The following is a 23,637-nucleotide window of genomic DNA, read 5'->3' on the forward strand; positions in this document are numbered from 1 at the left end:
AGGAACAGCTAACGAGGCAGGAGGAAAATCAGTGTTGCCTCCTAGAACCCAAGTGAAGAAGTGTTTCCAAGGACTGAGCCAAATCCTGCTGAGAGAGCGAGTGAAGTAAGGATCGAGAACGGAACGTTCACACTTTGGCAAAATGTAGATAACTGCCCAGCCCAACCAGGGCAGTTGAGTGAGGTGGAGGAACAAAGGCCCCCTGAACGGGGCAGGTGGATAAATGGAGTGAGTGAATGAACGACTGGCTGGATAGATGCAAGCACCCCAGTGACGTTCACTGGTTTGCTCATATTGGAAGGACAATCAGCAACAACCATCTTAGAAACTGGGTGTGTCCTGCTTGTCCTACATCACAGAATTAGAAAGTGAAAAGGCAGTCGTGTGGCAGATCCTCATGCACATGTAAGACTCTATCATCGACTGCGACAGCCACTCCAGACTACCTTAGCTCAGTCCCTACACAAGCAGCTGCATTAAGCTTGTCTTATCAAGTCACTTTTAAAACCCACCTGTAAAACAGCCCCTCCATGTCCATGTCCTTTAGATAAAAAAATTCTAGGTAAGTTTTCCTAAAATTAAGACTCGTAGGCATTTTCGTTCTCTTTTTTGCATCAACTGCCAGAAACTATAATCAAATGAACTGTCCATGTGTTAACTTGAGCAGCTGAGATTCAAGGTGCCAAAAATTCCCTTTTACTTCTTTCACATGAATGTTGCTGTTTTACCTTACACAACGTTATCAACTCCAAGTTTCCTCAAATTATTTTGCTCTGCTAATCTTAAATGTGAAAATGACTTGACTGTGGACAGCCAAACATTAAAAACATACGAGCACACACAACTGACAACAGGAGGGTGCTCCAGTGGCGCCTCAGCCTTCACTCCTTCCTGGACGTGCCAGGCTGCTGGCTTCAGTGCGCAGATGCTGTCTGCCTGCCTGACACTCTCCCCTTCGCTGTGCCTGGCTGCCTTGCCCTGCCCCATTACAGGTGTTCCGAATGCACTGTGCACTTTCCTTCCAGCACTTACCACGTTAACTGTTAAAACAAAGATGGCAAAACTTTAATTTCATCACCTTTTATTTCCCTCGCCCAATCCTCACTCTGCCAGAGGTGCCACAGCGGTAAAAACACAGGCACTTTAAGATTTCTAAGCAAGTTAGGCTTCCTACAGTACTGATTGAGACGGGTAAGTGAAAGTGAGTGGCCAACATTTTTAAATTTAGAAATTTATTCTGTTTAATCCACAAGCTTTATATAGCTTTAGTTTAAAAAAAAAAACAAAACAAAAAAACAAAAACAGTGAAAACAAGACACTATTTCAAAGTCTGGGCCCTTCCAGCCTTCCAAATACAAGAGCTCTGAAAGTTGTATATACCAATTAGAAGAACAAGACAAAATTATGAATGGAGCCATGACATTTCATAAAACAAAATTTTATATAACTGAAGGATCCTTCCTGGGTCTAGTTAATTGCCTTTACAAAAAAAAGAAAGAAAAACACAACAGAATAGAATGAAATTCCAGTGTTCCAAATCGACTTGTTACCCATCAAGAGAAACCCACGGCGCCCTCCCTGGCAACAGCATGCTTTCGTCTTCTGTCTCCTCCTTGAGCTCGAATCCTGATTCACTTCAGCAGAGACTCCACAGGCAACAGGAAAGATGGTGGCATTAAAATATTCATTTATACTTTTGTGGTAGTTCAACAGTGGTCTTATTTTTGGGAAAGTTTGCAAACCATACAAGGTTGGAAGCATCATAACTTAAATGGGTGCTAAGACGCAAAAGACAAAAAGAGAAGGAAAAAAAAAAAAAAGAAAAACCTCTGGGAATAGCCAGGGGTATTTAAAGGAACCATAGAATGCCAACAATATTTAAACCCCCTTTTTTAAAAAAGGGATTTTTTTTTTTGGCTTAAAATATTTCACTCTAAATGAATTTATGTCAGCTGTCAATGAAAGAATGTCACTAACACACTGTGGACACCTTTTGCAATGTAAATCCATGCCCTGTTTTTACATGGTGAACTTCAACCTAGCAATTATTACAACAAATGTTATAGTCTAAAGCTCAAACACATTTTAGCAATTTTGAAATCGAATTGCGTACAAACCAAATAAAATTTACATCATAACAAACATTTCCACCTAAGACTGTGGGGACACTTGAGCCTTCCGCATTGATCTCAGGGCCTTTTCACGCAGGTGCTTTTCTAAGTCATCAAGGTTATCTTCGGCTTCACTCTCAGTCTCCTAAAAACCAGAATGGTCATCTCGTTAAGTCTTGAGACACTAATGGGAGAAGTCAACTACAGAGCAGAAGCAAACTGTGGTGACGGCTGCACAACTCTAGCAATATACTAAAAACCAACGAATCATACACTTTAAGTGGGTGAATTATATACACAGTATGTTAATTATATCTCACAAAAGTTATTTTTAAAAATATACATTAAGCTTTTGGGCAGCCATTTGCATCCTTATCCTCAGTCTTGGCAAATTCCTGTTCTTGGTAGGTCATCAAGAAAGAGATCAGAAGAGAGTTAACAGCCAAGTAGCCAATTATTAGAAAAAATTATTTAGCTAATTCTCAAAATCAAGCGATTTGGCTACTCGCATAGTCACAAGACAGCGCGCGTCCTCACCTTCCGGGGCTCGGGCTCCGCCTCCGGTTCCTCCTGTGCTGACGTGGTTGTGGGGGCAGCGGCGGCCACGGGCGTTACAGCAGCAGCCGCAGCCGCAGCCTTTTCCTTCTTGTGTTTTTTGTGCTTCTTGTGCTTCTTATCCTTTTTGTGTTTCTTGTCCTTCTTTTTCTTCTTCTTCTTTCCACCTCCTTCTTGGTCCGAATTCTAGAAATCCAGAAAAATAACAGCAATAAAAATCAACCTGAGTAAAATTCCGTCCAACCCAACATTTTTCCTCAAGAAAATAATTAAATGGACAAATCACAGGATTCACAAGGCTTCAGGTAAAAAAAAAAAAGGCCCCAGGCCAATCACTAGAGATGGGAACTGCACTGAAGGCAGACATTCTTCTCAGATTTTAGGAGTCAGAACGGACCTTGAAGGTAACTGATTTTTATAACTTTCCCCAACTAATTTCACATTAAACCAGCTTTCCCAAACACAAACTGCAAGTCAGGGTCCGCCTCCAGAGCTAAGGAAAAGCAGACGGGACAAAGAAACAGAAGTCTGTGAAGTCAACTAGGCTTAAGTTGAATTCTGGTTTTCTGAACCTGTAACTACTTGACCTCGAATTTTTCTGAGCCCTTTCTGTCGACCTAAATTGGGTACAATAATCCCTGACAAAGCTGCTGTGAGGATTAAATGGGTGTATAGCAAGTCACCCACAATACTAGCCTAACAGGCTGTCAAAAAATACAGCTCTTATTCTAAATACATGCCTGAGTGAATGCCATGTCTCTACTCACCATCTGACCCCCCATCTTTAAACTGCAGACAGTTTGTTCTTCGCTGCATATATACCAAACTTATGCAGAGGGCGGGCTCTGCTATAACTGAATCCAGTCTGTAATTCTTAGATTTCACACTTCTAAGCAATTACTTGAAATTCCTCAGACCATTCGGTTAATTTGCACAATAATCCAGTCAAACCTATTAAGATGGACATCTGACCACTGATTTTATAAAATACAGAAACCTGTCCAAGATCAGATCAGTGACTCATAAAGGGAGAAAAAATTTAAACTCCAATATTTTGATATTTGATATTTTGATACCCCAGTGATATTCAAACTCAACAATGTAAAAAAAAGAGTGCTGTTCTTACGTAGCTTGCCGAAGATAAGACTGTATGGGCCAAGAAAATACTTCCCATTCCACCTAATAGTTCACAGCTTGCAAAGTTCATTTCTTTGTTATAGAAATGATATATTTCCATTATATGGAAAATAAGAGCATTACAAATATAAAAAAGAAAAATTAAAATAACTCATAATTTCTCTTCTAACACATAACCAGTGTCCACATTTTGTGATAGTTTTTTCCTTTATAAAGTTTAAATCATACTAAAAGACAGGATCTAAGAAGGTAAGTTTTATTGATTTGTGTGGCCTTAACTAGGTTATCTCAAAAAGTGTCAAACAAACAATAGAGAAAAACATCAGAAATACTAACCTATTTCTCCCCTAGATAATAGAATCATGGGTAATTTTTCGTTTCTCTAGATTTTCGATACAGCCCAATCTCAACCACCAAGATTCTAGAATTTAACAATATTAGATTTATCACAAATTAGTGGGTGGCCAGAGTACTAAGCATGGACTGCTGATGAAACCACTACCACTTAATTTGTGCCTCCCTGAAGTCTCTGAAACATAGAAAATAATACTCTTCTGAGCTACAAAAGTCAAAAACATTTTCTCTGCTTCTAAGTGAGCACATACAATTATAAAAAAATGTCCCAAATACAAGAGACACATACCCTTGCCGGTGACGGGCTTGGCGTTGGGCTTTTAGCCTTTTTGATGGGTACCGCTGGTGACCAGTTGGTAGAGGGCGACTGAGACTGGACGGGGGATGGAGGTGCGGGGGGTTTTTTAGTGGCTGGCTCAGGAGATCCTGAGACAGATCTGGAGGATGAGACCCTCCTTACAGACTGAGGGCTTGGAGAGGCAGCCCTAGAAACAGAGGGAAAAAACAAAACATTTAGTATCTAAGAACAGATCTTTCCTAGGAGAAAATAACCAACCACCATTAACAGGTCACAAACTTTACATGTTTTACAGCATTTAGTTTGTTGGTTGGTTCTACTAACACATATCAAATTTACATCATCCAAGTCTCCTGGAGAGTAGTTCAAGCCCCACCATTCTGTCCATGATTTTTCTGTATGAAATTAGTAACACCCGTTCCCCCTATTTTCTTTCAGACTGCTTCTATCGGTCTTACATAGACACGTAAGAGACGTGCTGTATGTGAGTTCAGAACTTAGCTTTGGAAGCACACCCCTCCAAAACCCCATCCTCCTAAAAACCAAGTAAAATCTTACGGCATTTAGTTTATGCCATAAGGAACTATCCTGAAAACAGAAAGGAATCTGTGAATAGGACCTAGAATTTGCCTTACAAGTTTGTATTCATGGCTTATTTTCTGTAATCTCTCGGTAAACGAAAAGAAAAAGCTTCCAAACACAGAGCTATGCAAGTTAGCGTTCCTAACCAAAAAGCAGAGAATGTTTTTACTTTTTTGTCTTTTTGGGTTCCGGAGTCCTGGAAACTCTCCTAATGGGCCTCGTACTTGGAGATGGGGACTGCCTTCTTTGGGGTGATGATGACGCTCCTCTTCGAACAGGTGGAGGACTTGAGGTCTGAGGAGCTCGAGGCCGTGGTGAGGGCGAATGTCGTTTATTTGGCTGTGGTGACCGGGCCTCCCGGGTGGATCGGCTCGGGGAGGCCCCCTTCCTATGCTTTGATGACAACGAAGGCGAGCGTCTCTTGGAGGCCGGGGGGCTTCTCTGTTTGGGCGGCGGGGAGTGGGAGACCCGGCGCTTTGGTGGCGGGGATGGTGACGCCCTTCGCTTAGGAGGGGGAGGAGGGGAGGCCGTCCTTCTCTTTGGAGGTGGAGAAGGAGAGTATCTCCTCTGTATGGGAGGAGAGTATCTTCTCGGGGAAGGGGAGCGCCGACGTGGCGGAGGAGAAGGAGTCCTAGGAAAAACACATCACGAAGTTGAAAGATCCAACAGAATAAGGAAACAGAATGCAAAGAAAACTAACCAGCAGTTATGGCCACACTGTAGTTAGCACCGGGTAGAGAGCATATTTCTAAGTGGAAATACTATGCGTTTATCCTTATTTAAAGTAAAAAAAACCACTTAGTGAATTCCCGTTTATTCTGGATGACTATTGGTTAAGGGAGAAATTTCAGTTTTCAGAATGAATTCAAATTTGTCAAGTCATTTAACACAATCCTCATTGAATCAATATAAGGTTTTTTGAGAAGAGAATCTGGCATTGCTCTGAGGAAACTTTGAACATCCATTGTCATTATATAATAACTAGGTCACTACATCAGTAGGACTCATACTGACTGTGGTCAACTTACTCAGGAAGTCTGTGCTTCAAAGAGCTCTCCCTGTGGCACCCTCTCTCCGCTGTCCTCTGGACTCTGTTAGTAAGCAGAGTTCACGGCCCGACTTTTAACAGCACCTCTACCCTCCTCAAAGAGACCTGCATTTTCTGTCTCCTAAGACGGCTTCAGTGGAAGTCCACTGCTGAGCAGAATGCATCCCTCTGGAAAGCCAGCCTGGACCTCCTCTTCACGTTTAATTCCTACACAACCCTCATCACCTCTTAGGAGTTAGAACTGCAGATAGCCTTCAGTTCCAACGGCCTAATTTCTTCCTGAAACGTTCAGACCTTGAGCTCCAACCATTTCCCTGCCTAGAAGCAGTTGGGCACAGGCTACCTTTTGGGTAGCAGGGTAGAGCGCACTTCCATTTTTGCCGATGGGCAATTATTTAGTAACTCTGAACCTCTATTTCCTCACCTGAAAAATGGGAACGATACCACCTACCAAGCACGACCATCTTGAGGACTAGAGGTGAAATCACATAAAGCACCCAGCACTTGCCCTGGCACATAACAGGCACTCGAGCGGCAGCAGCCATCATGCCACTCGGTGATGTATCTGAGCAATGCCGTTACAAACTGTTTCCCTAACTTTCCTTGTGAAATCACCTTAGATTTACAGAAGAGCTGCAATAAAGGTGACTGGTCACTTAACATCTTATAAAACTATAGGAAAGTTATCAAAACTATGAAATTAACCTCAGTACTAACTTGGTATCAACTAACATACCAATACCACCCCAGTTTTCCACAAAAGTCCTCTTTCCGTTCCAGCTTCCAAACACTAGGATCACGTGTCCTTAAGTTTCTGCCTATTCGTAACTGCTCTTCAGTCTGTCTTTCACGATTGACATTTCTGAAAAGTACTGGTCAACTACTTTGGAGAATGACCTTCGATGTGGGTTTGTCTGATGTTTCCTAACAATGAGACTGAGGTTCTGCATAACTGGTAAGGATACTACAAAGGCACCCAGGAACTATGTGATGTCAATATATTACTGGGGATGTTACCTCTGATTCCTCAGTTAAGGAGGCGTCTGCCAGGAATTCTTCACTGTAGAGTTAACATTTTCGCCTCTGTAATCGCTGCAGTGACATGCGACTCACACACCATAGAGTCTACGCATGTAAAGGGCGCATCACCATGGTTCCAGTCTACACACGGATGAGCAACACTACCCTACCCACCCTCCTTCGGCACAACTAACCAACTTCCTGGCTCTGTAGATTTGTGTTCTGGACTTTTCATGTAAATGGAATCTCATAACATGCGGCATTTTGTGAAGGGCTGAGCAAGGGCACTCTAATATCTCAATCACCCAGACTCAATGTTGCCCCAGTGAGCGTACGTGATGAAGTACCTTCGGCGCGGTGGTGGCGTGGGAGACCTGCGCCGTCGAGGAGGAGGGGCAGGAGAAGGAGAGCGTCGCCTTCTGGCGGGTGGTGGGGAGGGGCTCCTCCTCCGTCTGCCGCTGCACCAAAAGAAAACGACAGCTGCCCTGAGCCGGAGCATTTATAATGAAGTGATCCAGAAGACACGGATTCAATAATTATTAACCCAAAGTGCACCAACTGTTACTCTATCCCTCACAGCAGTGCTTTTCAAACTATAGCTGAATACTATTAGTCAAAACCCCACGTGAAGAATCAGCATTTTAAAAAAAATATAAAATCAGAGTGTTTTACTTGTAGTAAAGGTAAATACTGTTTGGTGAAATTTCTGTTTCAGTATATAAATGTGTAGTCTGGGTCATGATATAAAACATTTGTAACAGGATACAAGAAAAAAGGGTGAAAATCCTGCCTCAGAGCACCACTTTTTAATTGGAATATCAGAATCACCTGGGAATCTTCTCTGAGCTCTGTGCTCACCAGGTCAGGGCCCTGATCTAGCGTGTGTCTGCTGAAAAGCCTCTCCAGGTGATTCTGATTCCTTATTAGAAACAATTGCTTTAAAGCCTGGGCAAACTTTCAATATTATAATACAGAAATTGTAAATGTTAATAGTCACCAGTGGCTTCAGGCCCAAAATCTGGGTGTCAGTGCTCCAAATTCTTGATTTTTCTCATGTATTTCCACTGTGAAAGAGTTGCAAACTATTAACTAGAACACTATCCCAAAGACAAACGACCAAAGTTGTCTGAGCACTGATGCTATCACTGGGAGTAATGTGGTTTAAAATATAGTTAAGAATCATATAAACCTCTGAGCTCAGCAATACACTTAACCACCTCAAAAAGCACAACTGAAAACTACGATTACAGTCCTTGTTGCTTAACCATGGGGACACACCTTTAGGCCATTTTGCTGCTGTGTGAACATCACATAGAGTCCTTACACAAACCTAAATGGTACAGCCTGCTACACACAGGCCTCCTCGGTACTAATCCTACGGGACCCCCGTCGTGCGCGTGGTCCAGCACTGACCGAAAGCTCGTTATGCAGAACACGGCCGCACACCGACTGCACTAACCCACGGCAGTCTCCTAGCACACAGGTTAAACACACACCAACCCAGTTTGCTACCTTTTGGGTAAGTTTGCAAATACAAAGTAGTCAAATAATGTAATTAGTTCTTAATTTCTTGCCCAGTACAGGATTAATGTTTCCTATGAATGTGGAAATATTTTCTAAGGTTTACTGGTCTTGGTTCTCCTTTAAAACTAAGGAGAGCTCTGTCACAGATCAGAAAATTCTGAAACATTATTTAATTTTCAATTTAAATTTGTTTATGCCTTGTAGAGAATAAAACTTCACTTTAACAGATTTAAAATATAAACTACTAGAGGCAGTATATCAAGCTAAGCTTCTGGGGCTGGCCTGGTGGTGTAGTGGTTAAGTTTGCATGCTCTGCTTCGGTGGTCCGGGGTTCGTGGGTTCAGATCTTGGGCGTGGACCTACACACTGCTCATCAAACCATGCTGTGGTCGTCTCACACATAGAAAATAGAGAAAGACTGGCACAGATGTTAGCTCAGGGCCAATCTTCCTCACCAAAAAAAAGAAAAAAAGAAAAAAAAGAAAAGCTTTGAATGAAATATAGACATTGAACTATCAACTACAAGAAAGGACAGTGAAAGAGAAGCCACTTTACTAGCAAAGTTAATCGCAGAAGTACAGGACCTGGAGAAACAGGATGACTAAAATGTTGTTTCAACAGGTGATGAAGATTTCAAATGTGAAAAGATATTTGAGTTTTGACTTAAAAAGAAGAAAAGCAAACATCTATACTTACAACCTTTGAGGATGAGGTGATAAAAAAACCGAACTCCCAACATGTTTTCAGTAGGTATCACAGTATAAGAGTATGTTACTGCTGATTATGTGGCTTCTCTTTAAAAATGTTCTCCCAATTTCAGTTTGCAAAACTTAATCAGAAACTGTCATTAAAACACTGGACTCAGATTAGAATCTATTATGATACACTAATGACCTGAGATCTATCTTTTGTGCCTCAGTTTCATCTGTAAAATGAAAGGCTTAGAGTGACTAAAAGGCTCCTTTCAGTGATGACCCTCAAAGTCCTGTGTTTCTCTGTGAGAAAATAACCAAAAAGAGACTAAGAATAAATAAAACCATAACCAAACTATGCCCTAAAGGCTACAGAGTTTCTTACCTGAGCTCATAAGGCACACATTTCAGGAGTTAAAAAAAAGCTCAGCGTTTTCTAGTTACTCTAAATGCCAATGCCAATGCCAAGCCAAGCCTTCCAAAGTGTGTAGAAATTGTTGAACAGGAAGCTTTACACCTACACTGTGTGAGAGCCAGTCTCACTACGCCTCACTGCAGCTCTCGCCCCTCCAGTATGTGCGGGAGACAAGCCTTATCGGAGGAGCCAGCCCCCATCTCTGCAGGGGCCTCTTCAGAACCTCACTCCACCAGCCACCCGGGAGTGAAGATAAGAAGTCACAGATGTGACGACCATCTTTTTACACTAAGTGTGATCAAAATACCTTGTATCTTTTAAATTAAGGAGTGTTCAAGATCCAAAAACAAATGTTTATGAACATGGAAAACGTTGCATTTTTCAATATTTAAACTCTACATACAAAATATTCAACACCAGGCTGTATTTCCCTTCTTCAAATACAATACTGAACCAGGAAATACAATAAATACTGAACTGGGGGCTGGCCCGGTGGCGCAATGGTTAAGTTTGCACGTTCCGCTTCAGCGGCCCGGGGTTCGCCAGTTCAGATCCTGGGTGTGGACCTACGCACTGCTTGTCAAGCCATGCTGTGGCAGGCATCCCACATATAAAGTAGAGGAAGATGGGCACGGATGTGAGCTCAGGGCCAGTCTTCCTCAGCAGAAAGAGAAGGATTGGCGACAGATGTTAGCTCAGGGCTAATCTTCCTCAAAAAAAACCCACAAAGAATACCACACTGAAGCATGATTCTAAATAATTATTTCTTTATTTCTAAACACCCTAGATACTCAATGGCAATTTTTAACATCATTAAAAATTAAAGTCATTAAAGTTTTAACATCATTAAACTTAAAGTACCTTTTTAATGAGGGGAAACAAAACAACAACACCCTGAGCAGGGTGATGAACATTAGTGCCGATTTCACTGTTGTGAGACTCTCTTTCCAATAGAGAAAGTCATTCCATAATGGGGGGAAAAAGAGAAGAAATCTTATCACGAAGCTGATTTTGTAAAGCAATTTTTTAGCTGCTGTACTAGGAGTTTTACACAAGACAGGTAATTAGAGCTGTGAACAGAATACTTTAGCATCTAAATTTACTCTAAGTTTTTATTTTTCACTGTCAAGTAGCAGTTACTACCACAGTGCAAGTACACTGCTTTGCTCCCCCACAAACACTGCTGACCACTCCCAGAAAGCCCTTCCAAGGCAACACTCATCAACGAGACTGCCTCCAACAACACAACTTCAAAGACTGAGCTAGAAAGAGGACAGCGCGACAGTTTCAGGAAACATAAATACTTAGAAATTCAGTGGCAGCTAAGACCTCAAAAAGCAGAAGACGAGCAAAGATGGTGTAATGCCAATGGCACATGTCTACGACCTGGCTTTGTCACTTCACAACCTAAGAAACTCACTCTACTACTTTTGGGCCTCTGTTTTCTCTCTTATGAGACAGGCCAGAATTAGAGATTTCTATGTATGATTTGGCTCTAAAATGTTACATTTTATGGTCACATAGACACTGATGATCACACAGGTTCAACAGATATGCAACCTCCCCTCCTACTACAGGAAACACTCCACAGGGCCAAAGCCTTACATTCATTTCTAATCTTCTTCAAGTCCCCCCAGTTTTTCTTGCCTTCCCTAAAGTCACCACAAAGTCCCGCCCCACTAATTCTAAGGAGCTATTATTAGCCTGTCTCTTGGAAAATATCCAGATACTTTAACAACACAAAAAAACTGAGTTCAAATGAGTTCTAAAATTAACACTGTACACAATTCTATCATAAATTTGATGTGTAAATAAATATAATCAAACCAAAACAACTGAGGAACTACTCCACAGCCATACCCACTGTACATTTAGGAATGAGATAAGGTTACCTAAACAGTATATTAAGTTGCTAAAACTTTGACACATAACCCTAATTTATAAAGTAGTGTCTAACCAACCTTTTAGTCATTGGCGATTGCCATCGCTTTCCCATCTGCATCCTGAGAGCAGTGGAGAAAAACAAATGTCAAGAATTCCATTCACCAAATTATTTACTTCATTGGAGTCAAGTATCACTGATGGAGATACTTATTTTTAAAGGTTCAAAGATGTTCAGGAGTTAATGCTATGATTTAACTGGTCTATTCTAGTCACACACACATAAGACATGGTGGTACAAAACATACTAAGTTCTCATTAAGTAGTAATAACCACCAAACAAAGCAAAGCAAACCCCCCAAAAACAAAATCTGACCCTCCCCTTCTGCACGTTTTTGAAACGGAGTTAACCAAATTCTAAAGTGAGCTGACTGCCCATCCTTTTTAAGTTATGAAGTTTCATCACAACTACAGAACATCAGTGAAGACTACTTAAGAGAAAACATTACCGAGGGGAAGTCTCTTTCTGGCGCTTTCGAGGTGAGGGAGAGGCACTCCGGGAAGGGGAATGTCTCCGCCGCCTGCCCACCTCCCCGTTCTTCACATGGGACCTCTTGGGTCGCTCATCTTCCGAAGAAGAGGAGGAGCCAGAATCTGTAATTACACAATTACAAAAAGTTACATTAGGTCTGTGCTTAAAAGTCTGTCCATATTTTCTCAATCTAAGCAGATGCAGTATCCAAATTAGCAAGTCAAATTCACTAACATAAGCAAGCACACAAACAAGCCATCAGTTCTGAACAAAGGCAATATCAATATATACTCAGTGACCTGAAATCCAAGCATAAATACACATCATCATTACTGTATGGTTACGTTTTCTAAATCATTTCCACAGCACAATCCCAACAAGACACAAGTGTCCCTTAAGAATCTAGTCAGGGGCCGGCTCTGTGGCCAAGTGGTTAAGTTTGCGCGCTCCGCTGCAGCGGCCCAGGGTTCGGATCCTGGGTGCGGACATGGCACCACTCATCAGGCCACGTTGAGGTTGTGTCCCCCCACAACTAGAAGGACCCACAACTAAGATATAAAACTATGTACGGGGGGGTTTGGGGAGATAAAGCAGAGGGAAAAAAAAAAAAAAGATTGGCAACAGTTGTTAGCCCAGGTACCAATCTTAAAAGAGAAAAAAAAAAGAATCTAGTCATTTTCCAAAAAACTAAGTAAAGCTTAAAAAGCATCTCAAGTAATTACTTGATTCTTCCTACTCTAAGCACTTTTAAAGCTACTGAAAGTCTTCTTAGGGTGTGAGTAACTCAATTCTGTATCACTAACATTTATCAAACAAACAAACGACATTTCCTACAGACCTGGTAACAATGTCCAGGGCTGCAAAGAAAAAAACTTCAATTGTCTGAACATGGTTTCTTTAACTTAAAATAACTAACTGTTCCCAAATATCCAAACTTAAATTTAAAACAAACTCCCAAGCACCAAAAGATGCCCAAGACCTTTATGCATTTTTAAACTTTCCATGATTAACTTCATCCTCAATGAGCTGCAAAGCTGTACAGCTTTTAATTGACTTAATGCCACTGCGCGATGCTGCGGTTTCCAGCTTATCAATGAAAAGGAAAGGCAGTGCCTAGATCAGTCACAAATATCAAGCGAGCTAATAACATCACAACATCTGGTTTAAAAACCAGGTTTCTGTGCACATACTCTAATCCAGAAATTCCACTTCTGATGATTATTTTACAGATACACTTACACAAGTACACAAAAAAACTAGAAACAACCTAAATGTTCAAGTAGGTGACTGGCTCCATCAATTACTGTATTATTATAATAAAATAGCTGCAGTTAGTAAAAAAATGAGGTAGATCCTCTCCTAAGAAGTAACAGGGAAGATGTCCAGCTACAGTAAGCTAGAAGGCAGGCAGCATCATCTACAGTTTGAGCTTGTCCTCATGGTTGTTATTTTTCTTTTTAAATCAAATGCTTACACGTGCACAGAAAATTTCTGAATAAAAGCTTTGGGGAGTTAAGACTGGGGTTGGGAAAAGAACTATACTTTTCCAATTTATACCTCATTTTGTTTTACTGTTGTACTCTAAAGATGTATTACTGTTATAACAATTTAAAAGAAAATGAAGTTTTAAGAAAGGACTTAAAACCAAAACCCAAAAAGTTAACACTCCCCCCTCAACGGATTTCTGTGTAGGCACAAACATATTTCTCCTAAGTGCACTCACTACTCTGATGGACATTTATTATCTTAAGTATTGTTTACGAGGAAATGCAGAGAGAAACAGCTTCCTGAGCGCCCATACCTGACGACGACTGCTGGTTCTGGCGTCTGTACTGGCGTCTCTGCTGCACCGAGTCGGCTGCAGCCATTTTGCCCCCTTTATCTTCTTCTGAAAGACGGATGCATTTAGAAAGTGTTCCTTTAGTTACACATACAAAAAATGTAACAGATCTGAATTGAAAAATGGTTTCTTAAACCTTTATCTGGTTGGGTCAAGCAATACAACTACTAGTACACTTTTTACAACGAAGGAAGAGCTGAAAATGCCAATTTAAATGCTGACTTAGACTATCTTCATCCAATGTCATCAAAATAAACTGATTTAGGCATTTGCTATAGGTCAGGCTAGATGCCAAGCACTTCATCCTCAAAAACCTAAAGAATGGTACTGTTATCCACGTTTCAGAGATCACAGAAACAAGGCTCACATAAATTAAGTAATTAAACAAAAAGCAGTTAAGTAGTGAAGCTGGGGTTTCAAACAGGTTGGTCTGACTTCAGAGTCCTCGCTTTTAACCACTAAGCCACGTCCTATAATTAATCTTTAACCAATAAGGGATGACCAAATGTGCAACAAATCTAATGCAGCTTAAAAAACAAACAAAAAACAAAAACAACTTACCCGATTCAGACAATTCTACTTTTCTAGGCTTGGGTGCTGGTGAAGGGGACTCTCTTTTCTCAGTACCTTTATGTTTCGTCACTAAAAAGAGTAAGGAAAAAACCACCAAAGCTACACAACAAGACATTTTCTTAAGAGCACAGAAATAGATGTGACTATTCGCATTAAGAATTTACTGAGGGGCTGGCCCAGTGGCATAGCAGTTACGTCCACACACTCCGCTTTGGCAGCCCAGGGTTCACTGGTTCAGATCCTGGGCACAGACTCAGCATCGCTCACTAAGCCATGCTGCTGCTGCCGCGTCCCACACAGAAGAACTGGAAGGACCTGTAACTAGGATAACAACTATGTACCGGGAGAGATACAACTATGTGACTCTCTTCAGAGAGAAAAAAATAAAGGATTTATTGAAAATTTAAAAATGCTTATAAGACTTTGTTGTCATTATCTGAACATTACCTGAAAGCATAAGCAAGAATTTTTAAACGATTGGTGAAAACCTTAAAAACCTCTATTTGATTTTCTTTTCTTTTCTTTTTTTTTTTTTTGAGGAAGATTAGCCCTGAGCTAACATCTGCTACCAATCCTCCTCTTTTTGCTGAGGAAGACTGGCCCTGAGCTAACATCTGTGCCAATCTTCCTCTGTTTTGTATATGGGATATGGGATGCCACCACAGCATGGCTCGATGAGTAGTGCGTAGGTAGGTCCACAACTGGGATCTGAAACTGTGAACCCTCGGCCACCGAAGCAGAGCACATGAACTTAACCACTATGCCACTGGGCCTGCCCCAGTATTCTCCATTTTTAAGTGTCAGTTAATCTTCAATTCTTGAAAAGATACTATAGGTATCCAGTTATCTATAAACCCATATGTCCAAGTTACCACCTTAGAGAACTGGGTTCCAAAATGTGTTTGGAAGCTGGCTGTTCGGATGTCAGAATGTATTTTCCCCCAGGAAACGTTAAAAATGTGATTTATTTGCCAGATAGTTGGCAAATGCCTCTTAGTAAATAATACAATTAAACTATAACATTATTTACACTTTTCCCCATGGAAATACACATTTGGAGTTTTATCCTGTTTCAATCTGTCATTAATGGCTTAGTTAAAATAGTATTCACTGCCAATGTATTCATACCATTAGACAAGGACCCATTTTATAGCCTTTCTCTGGTTTAACATGACTGAATGGGTCACAGCATTATTAATATTATGAATAACGTTAACGTTTCACCCAGGTTTGTCTGTCTAGATAAGAGTTTATACAGTTTACTTTGTTAGGTTATTGTTGTCATTTTTAGTATTCAAAGGGCAAAATCATTCTAGCATAAAGCTAGAAATCTTCTAAGTCAACTGAAAAACCAGAATTTTAAATGTACTTCAACAATTCTATTAATTATTAATCTCCCAGACTTGCCCAAAAGATCGCTTGTAAAGATAAGTCACTCTGTGACCAGAATTAGTAAAATAATCATTAAACGTCTACAGAGCACAATGTATACGGCTAAGCTGACCTAAACTCAAAATCACCACCACCACCACCCTAGGTGTAGATCCGCTGCGAAGATAATTCACTAAATACCCTAATGATTTCAAAGCACTATCTTATGTACTAAGGGCAATTTAACTGATGTGCACCGATTACAAAGTGTTTCCCAAAGACCCTTTCAGATGAGAATATACACTGTACTACAAATAACTGACCTCTAAATTCTCCAAAATACTTTTCCTGCTTCCCTCCCACTCCATTTGCCCACTATCAAGAGCAGAACCTGAAAGCCCTGAGTGGTGACCACCACATGCAATGCAAAAGTCAAATCTATGACCTTCCAATGATGTCACTGCTCTTATTAGCCATGGAGACTACAAAAAAGGAATTTCTGAAATCATACTACCAGGTACAGAAACTAAAGAATTTCATCCTACCCTCCATCTCTTTCTTCCAGCAATCAAAAGAGGCATTTGGGCATAGGAAAGTTGGACAAAGTATACATTTTTCAACAGGGAATAAGAACCCAGATTAAAGTCCTGGCTGGCTGACCTTGACCAAACCACTTAACCTGAGAATCTGTTTTTCGAGACAATCTCTGAAGTCTTTCCTAGCTCTGAAATTTCATCACAGAGGGCCGGGATCACATTACTATAGGAAGTTACTTCCAAGTAGTTAGAACTGTTCAGCTTTGGTGGACATGAGGCAGCCTCCAACCACAGTGCCCTCAGTGCGTCTCTGGTTAAACACGGAAGACCTGCCCCAGAATCCATAAGAACGTAACTAGTCCTTTATCTTCAACCATGATTTATTTCTCTCCTATGTACATATCCACTGCGACTTGTTTCCCGAAAAGCAGGCCTCCTCCCCTGACAATGTATCAAAACACAAGAGGTTGGTACCTGTGCAGACTCTTAAAACTCCTAACTTGATGTGTTTTTGGAAAGCAACAGGTGGGAACACTTACAACATTTTTTCACTAGAAAGTTTTCCAGCTCCAGACAAAGGAAAGAAATAGTGGGAAGTACAGACACAGGAAAAGGAAAAATACGTCAGGACAACGGGCATCAGATTTGGACACGGTGACTGGAAACTATGGTTGAAGTGAAATCTTCCCCAATTTTGAATGAAAAGTAATAGGGGACATGAGGTTATGAAAACAAGCGATCCTAAGGCCCCCTTCCATACTTAAATTAAGTCTGAACCTGAACGACCTAAAGGTTTCCCCTTCTTATCCAGCTGCCTGTCTAGGGCTAAAAAGCCAATGCAGCAAAAATAACCACACAATTTCTAATTATGTATCACCAACCTGCTAAAATTCAGAAAATAATCTATACCTTACTCTTCACACATTATTATCATCTGTCAGCCTCCCTTTCACTCTGATAGCTTCTCATACCTCACTGCAACAGACTTCAAAAAAAGTAAAGCAAAATCTGCCTTTCTAGACATCACCACATTGCAGGGTTGTAGAGGTGGACGAGAGACAAAGCAGCAGAGTGCTGAATAAAAATCCTGATTTCAAGTTCATTAAAATATATAGCCAAAATTTTGCCTATCCCCATTTTCTTTGTTTCTAACCTAAATATTTAAATGTGATGAGAGCAAGCCCAGTATATACTAACTTATAGATTGTTCCTTAAAATCCAATTACTATAGCAGCTTTTAAGAACCTCCCCCTCCACACTACTCACCTTTCAGGCTGTCTTTATCATTCCAGCCCTAAGCACCAGAGGCCCGATGCAAATAGATCCTACAGTTTTTCTCCATGTCTATCTAATGCTAAAGAAACAAATCTCAACAGACCACAACCTACACTCAGACTAACACAGCATTCTACTTGCCTGGCAGGATCAGATCATAAATTCCTCAGAAATCAATCTGCAGAATAAAGCAAACACTCAGAAGAACCCTGCCTAAAGCCTAAATTAAAAAAAAAAATCAGCTTTTAAGGACACCATGTCCTTCCCTAGAGAGCACAATGTAGTCAAGAAAGAACTAAAACAGAATATGAAGTTCTCAAATAAGACATCAAACACAGCCATCCCACCTCCAACAGCGTACAGCGAGCGATATTTCTCCACCTACGCAGTGCCAGAGGGCACTACTAAAAACAAAACATTTTACATGTAAACTATTTCAACAAACCTCAAGAACTTAAAGCAAGAAAGAAAAGCTGAGCCTCTATGCAAATTTACAAAGACCACCACATACAAACATTACCCACCTACTTCATACTCAGAAGGGCGGGAGGCAGCAGTAACAACTGATTAGGCACTTTGTAGCCAAAAGAAGAGAGAGACAACATATTGGTTTTGTGTGTTTGATTTTTACCTTTACCTGAAGTTCTCCCTGGAGAGACAGAAACTCGACTTTTCCTTGTACGGTTTGACTGCTGGGGTGTTGGGGAGTGACGAGCTTTTGGCGGTGGACTCGCTGGAGGTGACGGCCTGTGCCTTCGCCTCGGAGGGCTCGCTGAAGGAGATAACCTGCGAGTTTTTCGAGGGGGGCTGGATGTCCTCTTAGGAGGCTTCTTTGGCGGTGACCGGGAACGAGACGAAGAGGATGACGAGCTGCTCCCAGACAAGGATGCTGACGAGCGCCGCCTTCTGTGGAATAAAGTATTCCTCCTCATTAACCGCATACTTCAAAGTACGTGCAATTTACAGAAAAATACAGCTATTTTTATCCAACTTTTGAGTTTATGTAGCTAAGCACATAAATGAGTTAAAAAAAAAAAGGGAAACAAAACCATAACCTAGGACAGGAAACAGCTAGTTCTGAGACTAAATATAAAAAAACAACTTATTGTGATAAATGCTTTGTCTAGGTTGTCTTTCCAATTAGGAAACATGTCAAGTTGAGCGATATGATAACAAAAACTAACCACTCTCTTTCTTCCTCAGGAATGCTATCAACGTTTGGAGTTTGCATACAAAAGTTGGGTGGCAAAGTATCCCATTTAACAACACAATGTCAAGCAACCTTTAGGGTGCCATTTTTAAAAAAAGATGTGCAAGATTAGGAATTCATTTAGCTACATAAACTTAGAAGCAGGGGCCTCTCGAATTCTGCAGCAAAATTTGTGGTAAGTTCTGTTGCAATTATGTGTACCTGCAGAATTCACCTTTGGCAGAAGAATTCCTGAGAACCTGAAAAAAAGAAACCCTACCTTAAGTGTGAGATAAAAACTGGCTGAAAGGGAATTTTACAAAATCTGCAAAATATTTTGACTGCTAAATGGCTCAGTAAGCACAATTAAAACACACTGTTTGCAAAACTCCAATATAAGAAATAGCTGTTTCCACTAATCTTGTATTAGAAAGCACCAGCATTACTTTTCTCCTAAGGAGGAATAATCAATTTAAGAAAAGTATGATGCCAAATTGACTGACCATTTCTATCATTAGTCTTGTTTATCAGCAGCAGCATCAATTTTATAATTTTCAGTAGTAATCAAAATGGTTCAATATACCTTGAGAACCCCTCCCCAAAGGAAAACATTATCTTTTAAAAAGTATAGGACTCTGAAAAACCTCAGACTGCTGAAACAAACAAAAAGAATTATGGAGCTTATTGTTCCCCCTCTTTATTCCCAAGTTGACTTAGTTCCCTGAAAAAAACCTTTAAAGACTCGAACACAAACAATTCTCTCCTAAGCAGACTCTGAAGCACCATCATCACGGTTCCTCCTCAACACAGGTGCAACACACTGTCGAGAAGGCATGAAAGTGCTCCAGGGGCACCAGGACTCGACTCTGGGCAGATGTAGCAACAATCTTTTTGTTCAAAGTGTTAGATCCAAACATTTCACCTCATGCTAATTTTAAAAATGATTTTTAAAAAATATTGGTATTGACAGGGTTACTTTTAAGCCTAGTCTCCTAAAAGATAACTAGATACCCAACTGCTAACAATGGCTGTATCTATGGAATAGGATTACAGGTAATTTTCAGTTTATTATTTGTTTGAATTGCTTATACTATGCATTCATTACTTCTATGAGAAAAAATACATTAAAGAAAAAGCATGGTGCAAATGAATTATTCTAATACTGGTAAAAGCAGCTTACTGGCTCTGTAGTCATCTACTTTTCAAAAGCCAGTGGTAATGAAAACCCAAAGGAAGACGGAAAGTGGGCAATTCCCTTACTTAGTAGAATTTCTTCGTGGGGTCTGAAAGGGTAAAAGTTAACAAAAAGTTACCAATAAGATGGTAAATTTTTTGTTCTTTATCTTCCAACACCTGATTATCGTTGCTTTTCATTGCACAAATAACAGTGTTACACCTCAAAGGAGACAGGCTCTTTACAAGACATTATCTACTACAACTCACGAGTTCTTTCTTCCAGGAACACTAATTCAAACACTAGCCTAAAACAATATATGGTGCACTTTAATACACCTGACACTTCCAAATTTAAAAGAAAAAGAAAACTCTCACCGTCTCACTGGCGATCTGCTCCTCCTATGCCTTGGTGGAGGAGGCATTCGTCTTGGTGGAGTTCTTCTTCGAGGAGATGGCCGCCTTCTTGGGCTTGGCCGCCTTCTAGGTGAGTATGATCTGCCATAACAAACAGAATTAGGACCTGAATAAATCAGGAGCAAGGAATGAATTCCCTGACACAGCTACAGTTAAAAAAGGATTTCAAGAGAGAGAATTTTACATCAAGGTAAAGATTTTTACAGTACACAGAAAGTATCCTCAAATTCTCTCTGTAAATCCAAATAACATTTGTACTACATGTTTTCCACTGCTTTGAAATCATTTACCTAATTCCACCTAGAAGAGTAGCACATAAAACAAGATCTGTGCAGATCGCAAAGCCACAACTCACCGTGATCGGGACCTGTGGCGCCGCCTAGGGCGAGTATGAGAAGGAGAGCGAGAACGTGTCCGGGATCTTGATTTGGAACGAGACCGTGATCTTGGTCGGGTCTTTTCCTTTTCCTTTTCTTTTTTGGAATTTTTCTCCGGAGAAGGTTCCTTAGGCTCTGGTACAGGTTCAGGCTTGGGAACTTTCAGGATGTCACTGCGGTAACAAAAAACTTATTTTTTCCCCTCTTCTACTCAGACTCCTAAGTCATAATACAATGATGGAATAGATTTATTTCTCTTTTTAGAAAGTTTTCAAAATCCATGGAGCCTTCTCCCCACCTCCAAGAGATATATACACTTGAGCGCAATCCAATGAGCAACTAACAATTCTAACCACACACATTTTTTTAATTTTTTTTTAAGATTTTATTTTTTCCTTTTTCTCCCCAAAGCCCCCAGTACATAGCTGTATATTCTTAGTTGTGCGTCCTTCTAGTTGTGGCATGTGGGATGCCGCCTCAGCGTGGCCTGATGAGCAGTGCCATGTCCGTGCCCAGGATCTGAACCAACGAAACACTGGGCCACCGCAGCAGAGCGTGCAAATTTAACCACTTGGCCATGGGGCTGGCCCCCACACATACATTTTTTTTTTTTTTTTTTGAAAGTGCAGAGTTGTCCACAATATTGATAAAAAAGCAAGTTACAGTTATCTGAGCTATCTGAAATAATGTAACCAACAGATAGCAGTGGTCACCTTTGGGGCATTTTAATCATACTCTCGTATACAATTTGATTTTCTTTTCAACAAGCTAACTTTATAATTTACAAAATCTAAAAGGAAAATAATCAAGTAGTTTTATGTTCTAAACTCAGAGCTATCATATTTACAGTCACTTAATAACAGCCTAAACCTGCGATACTTATAAATGAGTTTTTATGTGCTTGCCTAGTAGACGTGGCCTCTTGTACTGAAGGTTCTTTTACTTTCACTGACGGTTCTGGGAGCTCTGGAGTTTTCTCCTTCTTTTCTGGAGCAGGGGAAGGACTCCGGCTCTTGGTTCTGTGACGGGGAGATCGAGAATGACTGCGCTTTCTCTCTCTCCTGACAGGGGAAGGCCGTCTTCTAGGGGAAGGAGATCTGGATTTGCGTCTAGGATGAAAGCAATTTTTTTCAGGTTTTTGAAAAATGTGAATTGGGGGAGAAGGTCAAAGGGAGATTCGAGGATTGATCATCTTAATTACACCATTATTGTTTCTATCTGAGAACTTTCCTACAGAAATAAGATATCCTATCAGATTTACTTAATAAGGAAAGGGCAAGAGAAAATGAGAAAGGCAAGCAAACGAAGGATAACAACATTCTGGTGTACCAGTTAGAACAGAGGAAAGCACTGACCCAGGACTCTTGATTCAGGTTCTCTCAATCAATCCCAGAGAGGAGACCAAAGACCAACTTTGCAGAGGAAGAGGACACATAAAAGTAAAGTGATATGCTCTAATAAGTCAAACCGAACAAAAGAGTATAGATGCAGACAGACCCCACCACAGTTCAGTCATTCCAGAAAAATGACTAATGTAGTTAAAGCAATATGCTCTTCAGAAGATAAAACAAACATATCACACTCACATTAAGATAGCTTTTTTGGGAGAGAAGCCCTTTTCCTTTTCAATAGGAGTTTCTCTAACTTGAAAGAAAGCAGCAGACCTGGTTCATCAAGAGCCACGTAGTTGCCACTATGGCTCAAGCTTAACTCTAGAAACAGCACTGCTTCCCCGATGAGGAGGTTCTAGTATCATATACACACATAAAAAAGCGGGCAAAGAAATCACCTCCTCCCTCTGCTAATTCCAGCAGATGTATGAAGAAATTAGCAAAATCCTAAAAATGAAAAGCCTAGCAGAATTCTCACCTTTCACCACAAATACAGTAGAAGCTGAGTCGTGGATTGAAAAATGGGAACCTAACCATAGTCTCATTGGAAGGAAGAAGGAAACAAATAAATGATCTGTTTTGGGTTCAGTACAATCATCTGAGAAAAGCAGAACAGGGAATCAGGTAAGAGTAATAGGAAGGGCTAATGGGTACAGATTTCTCATAAAAAGGAAATGGAAACGATAAAGAGTTGGAACACATTAAAGTAATAACCCAAACGCTATATTTAAACTGAAACAACATGGAAGACAAGTCAAGATTTTGATTTACGAATTAAGAGTTGAACAATTCACCAAGATTTTCGAGAGAATTATTACAGACAAATGATGTATCTCAAGAAAACATATGAAATATTTTAGACCAGAGGCAGGCCATAGCTCACCATGAAAACTGTATGATGGAACCAACTCCCTGAATAGTGCTGTTGGCCTCCTATTTAACTGTGTAACTTCTACACACAATATCTTAATACCTAAGTATTTGTAAAACATTAGGTATGCATCCATTGTATTGTACCTTCTTGGGCTTCGAGACCTCTCCCTTTTTTCTCTGCTGGTTTCTTTTTCTTCCTTATCCCTCTTATCTTTGTCTTCATCTTGCTTTTTCATAGATGCCAACTTTTCTTGTTCAATCTGCAAAGATCAGGTTTTCAGAGTAAACCATAGCTAAACATTTGAGATCAACAGGCAAACTAAAGACCTTGCACATCTGATCAACACCAATGGTCTAACCTCTGTCATTTCATCAGCCTCTGTTTTTCGACAAGATTGTACTTTCTTCATCCATACTACAGGCACACATAAGATTGGTACTGAATACATACTTGCTGAAAATTAATCCCTAAC

At 40.5% G+C, this 23,637-nt stretch overlaps 1 protein-coding gene across 23 annotated transcripts in view; it reads right to left on the reverse strand.

Moving 5' to 3' along the window:
* Positions 1 to 1,422: 1,422 nt before the first annotated feature.
* SRRM1 (serine and arginine repetitive matrix 1) overlaps positions 1,423 to 23,637 on the reverse strand; it is a 28,598-nt gene continuing 6,383 nt past the window's right edge. For 4 of the 23 annotated variants that reach the window (XM_014855038.3, XM_070510683.1, XM_070510684.1 and 1 more), the window contains 14 exons: positions 23,309 to 23,424; positions 21,806 to 22,009; positions 20,879 to 21,073; positions 20,485 to 20,604; positions 18,376 to 18,650; positions 14,551 to 14,631; positions 13,951 to 14,037; positions 12,127 to 12,271; positions 11,698 to 11,739; positions 7,453 to 7,563; positions 5,207 to 5,668; positions 4,447 to 4,642; positions 2,649 to 2,852; positions 1,423 to 2,256 (listed from right to left, as the gene is read on the reverse strand). In XM_014855038.3, coding sequence (XP_014710524.1) covers positions 2,152 to 2,256; positions 2,649 to 2,852; positions 4,447 to 4,642; positions 5,207 to 5,668; positions 7,453 to 7,563; positions 11,698 to 11,739; positions 12,127 to 12,271; positions 13,951 to 14,037; positions 14,551 to 14,631; positions 18,376 to 18,650; positions 20,485 to 20,604; positions 20,879 to 21,073; positions 21,806 to 22,009; positions 23,309 to 23,424 — 2,343 coding nt within the window. In that variant the 3' untranslated portion in view covers positions 1,423 to 2,151. The remainder of the gene's footprint in view (positions 2,257 to 2,648; positions 2,853 to 4,446; positions 4,643 to 5,206; positions 5,669 to 7,452; positions 7,564 to 11,697; positions 11,740 to 12,126; positions 12,272 to 13,950; positions 14,038 to 14,550; positions 14,632 to 18,375; positions 18,651 to 20,484; positions 20,605 to 20,878; positions 21,074 to 21,805; positions 22,010 to 23,308; positions 23,425 to 23,637) is intronic. The other 19 variants (XM_014855043.3, XM_070510687.1, XM_070510688.1 and 16 more) reach the window with 15 other exon arrangements.

The sequence above is a fragment of the Equus asinus genome, chromosome 5, assembly GCF_041296235.1.
Source record: "Equus asinus isolate D_3611 breed Donkey chromosome 5, EquAss-T2T_v2, whole genome shotgun sequence".
Lineage (NCBI taxonomy): Eukaryota > Metazoa > Chordata > Mammalia > Perissodactyla > Equidae > Equus > Equus asinus.